The sequence below is a fragment of the Tyto alba genome, unplaced genomic scaffold, assembly GCF_018691265.1.
Source record: "Tyto alba isolate M040663 unplaced genomic scaffold, T.alba_DEE_v4.0 Super-Scaffold_29, whole genome shotgun sequence".
Lineage (NCBI taxonomy): Eukaryota > Metazoa > Chordata > Aves > Strigiformes > Tytonidae > Tyto > Tyto alba.
In genome coordinates this window covers 12179154-12189311 of record NW_024881303.1, presented here as the reverse complement: position 1 = coordinate 12189311, position 10158 = coordinate 12179154, and the positions used below count along the sequence as shown (strand labels likewise).

At 48.1% G+C, this 10158-nt stretch overlaps 1 protein-coding gene across 2 annotated transcripts; it reads right to left on the bottom strand.

The window, feature by feature from the left end:
- Positions 1–1111: 1111 nt before the first annotated feature.
- CKB (creatine kinase B) lies at positions 1112–9202 on the bottom strand. Of its 2 annotated transcripts, none has more exons than XM_042799012.1 (8): positions 9124–9202; positions 8020–8232; positions 6724–6878; positions 5704–5836; positions 4614–4785; positions 2977–3100; positions 2067–2256; positions 1112–1476 (listed from the first exon to the last, which is right to left on the bottom strand). In XM_042799012.1, the coding sequence occupies exons 2-8, from the start codon at positions 8210–8212 to the stop codon at positions 1298–1300; spliced, it is 1146 nt and encodes a 381-aa protein (XP_042654946.1). In that variant the 5' UTR covers positions 8213–8232; positions 9124–9202; the 3' UTR covers positions 1112–1297. The 2 variants fall into 2 exon arrangements, with proteins under 2 accessions (XP_042654946.1, XP_032837594.1); XM_032981703.2 differs by lacking the exon at positions 8020–8232 and adding an exon at positions 7364–7551 and having other exon boundaries at positions 9124–9194.
- Positions 9203–10158: the final 956 nt, after the last annotated feature.

Below are 10158 nucleotides of genomic sequence, written 5' to 3'. Positions count from 1 at the left end.
TAGAAATATCACAGCCTCTATGAAAGAAAGCTTCAGTTAGCTACACAAACCTATATAAAGCTGCACACTGTGAAGATATGTATCAACCTTTCATCACGCTCCCCCTACAAAAGCCAAGTTTTAGCAGTGGGTAGAGCTGTTGAGCAGGTGCTCTCTGCTTCCCAGGTTGCAGAGGCTGCAAAAGCTATTGTTACTAAGGGTTTGATGCTCCTAGCGATCAATACTTCAGGAAAACATTGCTCTTGTCGGTTAATAAGGTGATGCTTCCACAGTGCAAGCGCACAGGTACACTGACTGCAGCCATTCTGGAGAACAGCCCTACTTCACACAGCTCTGTAAGCTCACACCCAGAGAACAGCCTGAGTTTGTAAGCCAGACCCAGTTTAGAGAAAACCGTGAGCATGTAACATGATTTAATTGACCATACTGCTTGGTTTTAGGCTCATGGAACAACTGATGCATGGGCAAACAGTAGTCAGCTGAAGAAAGCTACGGTTATCTCATATTTTCCTGTAACTGGCAGCTTACAGCCCTCATCTCTTCCCTGTTTGAACTGAAATCACTTGGAGAGAAGCATGGGCTTAATCTCAGTTTCACCTCACTCCTTAACCCCAAAAGAGCAATTGTTTACACCAACTCTCTGCACATCTCTAGATCAAAGATACGATCTTCTCCCCACAAAGTAGCTTAGTGTCAGTATTATTATGGGCTGATGTCTGACCTCAGAGCATCGCCCTGCAGCCCCAGGAGGACCCGTGTAACAACAGCAGCCCTTTGTACCCAGCTCTGCCTCCCCTCCCTTACAGGAGTCAGCCTGGCTTGCCATAGTCAGGATAATGACAGTTTACAGTTGCCATGAGCAGATGCACAAGTCAAAGCCTTAGAGGTAGGGCATGTTTGCAGTGACTCATGCTTAACACCAGTTCTCAAGTTTGCAGCAACTACAATCAATTTAAATGTTCTCTTTTGACACTGCTTTAACCACACTTCAACTCCAGTAGACTGCAGCAGTGCAGACAGCAAGATGTGCCAGCACACAAAACCAGCCCATGTAGTGTGACTAAGAAAACCAAGTCACTTAAAGACATACAGTTAACACATCTAAGACATCTCAGGCAAAAACAACAGTTTATTTTGTTTTCAGCAACATCTCAACCATCAAAAAAATAAACTCTAACACAGATGGATGGAAGACTTCTCTACAGTGTAACTAAGTGGGCTCTGACCCCAGGGGTTTGAACTGGAGTGACATTTTATTATTCATCCAATAAGTTAGGAAGCATGAGAATAAAGTGTTTTATTTCTGAGCTGGTATGAGGGAATCAATGGACTGGCCTTTTTCAAGGCGTTTTTCCATTTCAATGAGCAGCTTCACACCATCCACCACCATCTGCACCAGCTCCACCTCAGAGAAGCCAAGACGATCAGCATTGGAGACATCAAACACTCCTCCAACAGCAGCTGTGTCCACACCACCTGGAGCAAGAGATGTAGTTAGCACACTGACCACTGCTGGAACAGGCAAGTCTACCTTTCTTCCCTCACTACCTGGAGGTGGGAACACAGCAAGACCATTCTCTACAAGCTGCCACTCGTGCCTCCTCCTACATGCAGGGAGATAAAGGTGCATGTGACTTCCAACGTGAGCCACTGAGCATGCCATTAGGCCAGCTTTTTATTTTTTCAACCCATGAGCTGTCTAACCTGTGGTCAGAAGTACCTGCTGTAGCTATTTCCTAGCCAGAGGTTAAATCAGGATTCCCATCCCCGCTTATAACAGGAACAGTTGCCACCAGGTCCAGCTTATCTGGTGCTCAATATACTAAACAGAAGGACACACCTAGACAGCCAGACACCGTAAGGTATAAGCAGAGCACTGCCATCCCAAACTCCTTCAAGATAGGATTTTAAGGCTAGGTTCTCTCCACATGCTTTACAAGGGCTTTACCTTTTGGATGGCCTGACAGGCCCTGCCATTGTGAACCAAGACACAGCTCTGGCTGTAGCCAGGTTTTTGTTGGTGTCTCAGGGCAGCCTAACTAGGATATCACTGTACCACCTCTCACCTGTGCCTCGTTTCTGCAGCCGAAGCTTCTTGAGGACTTCTCCAAACTTCTCATGTTTCCCAAGGTTCGGTAGTTTGATGTGCACTCCAGCACGGAGCCCTGTTCCAAGGTTGGAGGGGCAGGTCAGGATGTAGCCCAAGTGTGGATTCCACATGAACTCATAGTTTTTGGACTTGAAGAGAGTTTCTATCTATAAATAGAAAGAATGGATGTTTAGAGATTGTTCTCTGCCCGAAGGATGTAGGTCATCCATTAGTGCTCCTTTACAGCTTCAGTTACATAGCAACAGCCACAACAGTTTGAAGAGCTATTTAAGTCAGTCACATAAGCCCCCCCATTTGGAAAAAAAAGCCAACAAGGGGCTTTTAAGGCCTTAATCTTGCTCCTAGCAGTGAGACAGGCTAAGCTGAACCTACACTACAAAATGTGAAGTCACTATCTGTTGGGAAGCTTGATTTAGTAACATGTCAAGCTGGCACATCTGTTAGGATTAGGGAAGGGGCTGGTAAGGCTCAAGTCCATAGCAAGACTAGAAGCTGAGGAAAGCATTCCACCTATAAACTTGAGTCCAGCTTCACCTGTCCACATTCAAACAACTTCTCCTTCCACCCAGGGTCTCCCAAAGCTTGATTTATAGAACCACACAGAAATGCTTTAAGTACAGTTTAGGCACTTGCATAAGGGTACCACATCAGAGGACATATTCTAGATTTCACAGGCACAATGCTTTCCCAGTTTAGGTGATTCAGAGCCCTCACAGCTCTGGACCTCATCAGGGTGTTCCCAGAGACCCAAGCTATGAAACACCACCACGCAGGACTCGGAGGGGGCTTGAAAGAGTTTGCATTCTTGGCTCTAACCAGAGAAACACGTACCATTTGAACCTACATCTCAAGCAACATTGATTTACCTGTGTTAGCCCCGTACAGAAGCGGGTAAATACTTCCTTCATGTTGCCACCTTTCTGCATAGAAATAACTCTAAGGTGATCCTCCTCATTGATCCAGACAAGGAAGGTCTTGTTATCATTGTGCCTAGGAGACAAGGCAAACAACTTGTTGTCTGTCCCACCTGACATTTTCAAGATAATTGTAATAGCACCAAATTACTCATCACTGTAGCTTTTATTTTGAAAGGCTCACTTAGTTGCTTCTTCAAAGCAATTAACATTACTTCTTTTGGCCATGCAGGACCTAATAGAGTTAAGCTAGCGGTTTCTATCCCGCTCTTTTCAAGAAGTAGTTTGAATTGTCCTCTAGCTAAACAGGTCAGAACAATTAGTGACCTGACATTAGCCAGTCTTAGAGCACCAAACCCTAAAATTCAGGCATCCCCCTAGCTCACTTGTGGTCTGAGTCTACAGATTTAAGAGATTTCACCTGTTCAGCTGAGCTCACAGAAGTGTGATCAGTACAGACTTTAGGGCAGCCCTGTACAGTGATGTTCATAATGACACCACATTGACAATGTATAACAAAGCCTTTTATCATAAGTCTGTCAGATTGTTAAACTGTACTTTGTACCTTATCAGAGAACTAAGTTGAGTTTTCACTACTAATTTTGGACTGGGGCTCTTCAGAGATGCTGTAAAAACCTCTGAACGCCAATGGGCATCTCCTGTCCTAGCTTGCAGCTGGCAGCAAGTACTACCATCAATACTTATCATGCTGATAATTTCTCAGCTTGATTAGGATCAAAAATTAACTAGTACCTGAGGAAAGTTATTTATGCAGACAACATTGAGACTTTACACTTCAAGCTTGTAGATTAGTCATGCTCAGATGACAGCACTATCTAATGCTGGCAATCTGCAGGTAGATGATGCAATCTTAAAGGTGACCTACAGAAACAAAGCATGCTTCCTCTGGGTTGTACTGAGGCAGCTACAGTAATAAGATTGAAGTATTTCAGCTGATAAAAACCTAACCCTTGGCTTACAAGGGAGCAAGTTAATCATGCTGCAGAAGCTCCCGAGATGTAGAGTTTTATGTAGGTGACCTACACCTAACAAGCAGAATCCTTCCATTCCACACCACTGCATCAGTCAACCCATGTCACCAAGACTTTGGGGGCAAGGGAGGGAATCTTATTACTAGTACAGGTAAAGCCATACTAGTCCAGCATCAGTGAGTTTCTGCAAGCAGAAGTGATGAAACTACAAGGGAGCAACTATGCATCCAGTATCAAGTCTGAGCTAAGCCAATGCTATGGTTTGTTAGCACAAGTTATGCTAAGCTCCTGGGACACGAGCTGAATGTAGTGGCACACTACTACTGCTTCCCTAACCTGTGCTGGATGGGTAGGCTCTGGTTACAGGCTAGCCAAGCTGGCTTGCTCCTACCAGCCCAATGAGGTGCATGGTGACACTTGTCCAAATTCTGATAGTTTAGATGCAGCTCCCCCAGAGGGTAACACAAAAGTTTCTCATTAGATTCCGTAATACAAGTTCAGAAGCTGCCATTTTGCCCAACAGTACAAGCCACAACCAAAACTGCAAGGTTCTTTTGCAGACACTTTGTAGGACTCCTCCCTTCCAGGCATACTCACCAGATACCCCTGGCATCAGGCCAATCGCGTGCCATCCCAGATGCCAACAGAAGAGGAGAAACTGGCTTATCAAACAAGAAGTGATCATCAATCAGCTGCTGTTGCTCTGCATCAGTCATGTTCCTCAAAGCATAGTACTTCCCCTTGAGATCACCTTGCAGACTACCCAGAGCTGAAAGACAGAGTCGCTTTTAGGATGGGACCAAAGATGCCAGACATTCCCAGCACATTAGAGATCACACAGGAGGTATGGCAATGTCTGATCTGCTGGGTTTGGTTCCTCCCTTGCTTTCATCTGCAATGGCAATGCCTTTGCAGGATTACAGAACTTAAGGCAGTATCAGATGATTTGTCTGCACCTTCCAGGCTTATACAAGTATCCTTTGTTCCCTTACATGCAGTATAGATTCATCACGGCTGCTTAACTGTAGAAGCAGAGTGTCTTCTTCCACGGAGAATCAAGGTCATGAATGTAACAAACAGTATTACTTTAGTCAAGGACTGTTACCCTGCCCTTGAGAGGTTTTGGAACAACTACACTCTCAGTCTCCAGAATTGCACCTTGAGCGTATCCTTTCCTCTCACTTGATGGAGTTGTAAAGCAACACAAAAAAACCTGCAGCTGAGGAGTTCCACTGAAAACTAGGGCTTACTCTAGTCAACTGCACATGTGAAGCAAGACTACACCTCTAAGCAAGCTGAACATTAATGAAAGTCAATTAAAAGCCGCCACAAAATACTGCAAACCATGACTCAAGCCCTGAAGTTGCTAAATACCTGTTATATTTCAGGTTTGAGCCATGATGAACCAACCTCTTTCCCCATACACATAGAAAGAAGCTTTCAAGATCAGCAAAGGTCAACTTAAAGCAATCCAACTTCCCTCCGACATGTGCTCTTGCTCTCAGCTACAAACTGCAATGCTGAGGCAGCTGTAATGTAATGAGCCATTTTCAGGGAAGGCTCCATGTTCAGACTAAGTCTTGAGGGAGATGGCTTTTGCCAACTGCCTCCATTTTCAAACTACAAACACCACCTCTTGTGCAAAGCACAGAAGTAGTTTCCCCGGCGCGCTCAGTTCTCACTTTACCTTCAACAGAGAGCTTTTCGATAGCCCGCCTCTCCCCCCGACTACAGTGCGGGGGAAGACAGAATCCACGGATGCTTCTACCAGTTCTGACACGGGAACTTAGCACGTAATTGGGGTCCAGGTCATCACCGCCCTACAAGATGAGGACACCAGTGAGTACAACTCTGTCACCAAGATACCTATCCCTAAATACATATAGCTCACATGCATTTAAGCAGGCACCTTGAACTTGAGATATTGACTATTTGGCCTGTAAGCCAGTGTCTTACTTCAGGACTATTTTCTTCAGCATTAGCTCAAGTATCTGTGTAACACAGCCCTCATTTTGAGGCTAAGGCTACAGCTACTAAGTAGTGCTGGAAGACAGGGATACCACCAGGCCATTTCACACTACAGTCTGGGCTTCTGTTACCCCTTCAGAACTGCAGTCTAAAGGTACCAACACGAAGCAAACACTTGTTTAGTAGGTGTTTACTCTTGCAAATGAGCATTATTCACTACATTCATCTAAAGTCTCTTATTTTCAAGATGACCTAAAGCTAGCTAACCAACATAGCATCAGGAATTCCTAGAGTCTACAGTAACATATGAAATATCTTTACTCCCAGCCATAACAATGTCTATGCTATAGTATGAGACCACCAGGTGATATTTAAGATCCAAGATCAGACAGCAGAAAGCATTAAGTTCTATGACAGCCCTTGACTCCCAGGACAGTGTTATTTAGTTCGAATACTACAGCCCACAGTGCATGGAAGCACATGTTGAACTTGTTTGGCATAACCAACGCTGCAGCAGCACATGAAGCAAGCTCCTGCTGCGTGCCAGCTGCCTGGTTCGACCCAGCCACCTACATCCTACAGCAGCAAGCTCTTAAGTCTGATTGCACTGGACACACAGCCTGTGGGTCTGTGCTGGGTGAAAGTGAGGGAACAGAGCCTGAGCAGTCAGTTTAGGCAGCTGCCAAATTTAACCAGTCCTCAGACCAGTAAACATCAGTAATCGATCAAAAGTTTATACCTGCAGGTTATTAGCATTCAGGTCAGTCTTGTGCTCATCAGTTGGTTTGTAGCCACCGTGCCTGTCTTCAATAACTGGATCAAAGAGTTCCTTAAACACATCATAGGATTCTTCATCACCAGCTACGCATCCTACTGTCATTATGAAGGGATGGCCTGGAGTGGTAATAAAGTCAGAACAGCTAAGTCTGGGTGATGCTTGGCTGTACTCCAGCACAGCACTAACCAGGCAAGTTCTTTAGTGGTAGGTCTAGTCACTTAGAAATGCATTCTTACATAAAAACATTTGGAGAGACCCTACATTTTACACTTCATCCAGTCAGTAAAATGCAGTGCTATCGAAACCCATAGCTGTTGCCATTAAACCACGCTCATTTGTTAAGCTTGGTTTAGGACAAATTTGCACAGCATATCCAATTTCACTAGCTAATTCAGACTACCAGATAGAACTTCATGTCTAAACAACCATGCTTTGCTCTAAGCAAGCATGCTTTGCTTTTTGTTCCTTCTACTACAGGCAGAGCTGCATTTCTGTAGTCTGCTCATAAATACCACCTCCACAAGATTAGTTTTAAGTCACCATATTCAAAAGCACCAGTTACTTCAGCTGGCTCACACAGAATATTCTCAACGCATTTTACCAGGATTATCAACCCCAGTCTGAATGACATCATCCAGGGTGAAGCCACTGGGCGTGACTCTGTCTCTCAGTTTCTTGTATAAATCCAGGGTTAGAACTTTGGCCATGTGGTTGTTGTGGGTGCTCAGGTCCGGGTACTCCTCATCGGGAGGCAGTCTCTGATTATTTAGTTGGGCCATTTTGATATTGCTAGAGTAAAAATAAATACTGTAATGTTAACATGTAAACGCATCTGCTCCCCCTTTTTTCATAGAAGTGCTAGAGAACATCACATAACCAGTTTGGAATAGGAATAGACCAGAACAGCCAGGTTAGCCAACATTTTTTTTCTCCCCCCCCAGCTGTGTTATAATTAGAATGAATTTGTGTTTTCTTTGTTGTTTTGTTTTCTTTTTTTCCCCTCTCCAGATTGAAAGTATTTAGCAGAGCAGTTACATAATTGAAGTGTCTGGGAATCGATATGTCAGATTACAGCAAGGACTAAGGCTCGATAGAGCAAGGCCTCTTAACACAGCCATGCATTTAGAGCTGTCTCTCAACGCTTTACGAGATTTGCCTCTCAGCAGCTCAAGAGCTTTGGGTGCCATTGTCAAGAAGCACTTCCAGTAAGGAGGGAGAACAGATCATTACGCAGATCTAACGGTCCCCAGCCGTTACCTGGGTTGTCAACCCCAGTCTGGATGACATCATCCAGCGTAAATCCACTGGAAGTCTGCTTATCCCTCAACTTCTTGTACAGGTCCAGGGTCAGCACCTTGGCCATGTGATTGTTGTGAACTTTCAGGTCAGGGAACTCGTCAGCAGCAGAGTACTTCATCTTCAGGAGGTTGTGGCTGTTTGAGAAGGGCATGTCTGACCCTACCGCAGTCACTAGGGGAGAGAGAGGGGAAGCCCATCACTGGGGGCTTGGCAGGCCTCCGAACCACCCCGGGGGGGAAGCCAGGCACCCAGGCAAGGTCACCTTGGCTGTAGTTCCACCCGTGCCTTTCACACCTTTGCTGCTAGGGTCAGGAAGGAGGAGAGAAAAAAGTTCTTCACCTCCACCAGCACTGCCCCGTCCTTAAACATCCCAGCCGCTCCTCCGGGGCTCCGCCCGGGTGCCGGGATGCACCCAAGGTCGCACGGAGCGGCCGTAGCAGCGCCGGGCAGAACCCGCCGGCGGGTCTGGGGCGGGGGAAGCGCCGGGGCCGCCGCGGGGCTGGGCCGGGGGGTTCGGCCCCGGCGGGACCCCGGGCGGGGCGGCAGGTGAGCGGGGCGGCACCGCGATGCCCTCAGCGTGCGGCCGCGCCTCCTCCCGCCGCTGCCGGGCGGGGGGAACCCGCCGCGCCCCGGCCCCAGGAGCGGCAGCGCCCGCGGAGCCCCGGCTGCTCCCCGATTTGGGAGCGGAGGGGTGGGAAGCATCCAAGGACCCATTATACAACAGCCAGCTCCCTCGGGGGACCTGGCTGGGGCGAGCATATGTAACTACCCTGCTAAATACCGGGTTAATCTGGTTTTAGAGCGGGGCCCGCTCCAACTGGGGGCAAGCCCTGTAAGCACCTGCGCCGCGTCCCCCGCCCCGGCTGCGCGCCGGGCGCCCCTGCGCCGCGCTGCCCCCGCCGCACCCCAGCCCCACTCCCCCTCCTCAGCCTAAGCAGCTCCACCCCACACAGTGGCGAAGAAAAAGAAGGGAAAAAAAAAAATAAAAAAAAGGGGGGGAGGGGGGCGTGGAAGAATTCTTATTTTAAAGCAGTAGGACGGCTCGGCTGCCCCGGGACTTACCGAGGGCTCCGCAGCCAAAGCAAGGACCTCCGCGCCCTCTCCGCTCCCGCCGCTGCACTAGCCGGAGTGGAGCCCCGCTGCCGCTGCCGCGCCTCTTTTATATAGAGCGCGACCCGCCTCCCCATTGGCTGCTATTTATAGCCCATTCATTCCATTGGGCCAGGCTCAGGAGGGCGGGGCGAGGGCCCCGCCGCGGGCTTGCCGCCATTTTGGTTGGCCCGGCGGGGGCAGGGCGGCGGTGCGTGGCGGGGGGAGGGGGGGGGCAGCGGCTCCCCTCAGCGCGGGGTAATGGCGGCCGCGGTGGCTCCGTTGAACGCGGACACGCGTGGGGAAACCCACGCCCCTCCGCGTCCCATTGGCTTGTCTGCAAGGTGGCGGTGCCATCGCACACCAACAGGACCGTGTGGCCCTGCTGTCGGTCAGGCTTCACACCTTGGTTGGGGATTCAATAATGGGTGTAATAATCCTAAAAATCGGGGTTTGTAGAGTCAGGACCAGAATGCTCCGAGTCGTGTGGGTGATTAAGGGTCCCCGCGTTGGCCTGGCCAAAGGCACTGACCCAGCCACCGATCTGGTGCCGAGCCCCTGGCACCCGAAAGCGGCTCCTCCAGCACCTGCAAAGCCGTGGGCTCATTTTACAGTTTAATTTGAAAGAATGTAGGGCGGTTGTGCAAAGTGCAGCAAGTGTCCTGCTCCTGTCATGTGTCAAAAGAAAAAAAAAAAGTCTTAAGGTTTATTGGCGAGTGGCCGGTTTCCAACTGAAGACAGAAGCGGGAAGGATGAGATTTGACCCAGCTACAGCTCACCTGAAATTCATGAGAATAGTGACTTCCACTGGTCTCTGCAGGAATGAGTAGGGTTTGACCCAAAGCTAAGGTGCAGCTGAGAATCCCACTGTTTGCAGAAATAAATATATTAATAACATAACTGTCCCGATCTGACTTTCACCTTTACATAATAGTTTATCTTTCTCTGACGTCTATTTCTCACAAGAGAACCCACGATTATTCTCCTGTCCAAACAGAGTGTACTCAC

Coding starts and splice junctions, on each gene's coding strand:
- CKB (XM_042799012.1), bottom strand. CDS start 8,212: ATGCCCTTCTCAAACAGCCACAACCTCCTGAAGATGAAGTACTCTGCT. Junction 4,786..5,703: donor CGAAAAGCTCTCTGTTGAAG/GTAAAGTGAGAA, acceptor TCTGTCTTTCAG/CTCTGGGTAGTCTGCAAGGT. Junction 3,101..4,613: donor CCTGATGCCAGGGGTATCTG/GTGAGTATGCCT, acceptor CTTGTCTCCTAG/GCACAATGATAACAAGACCT.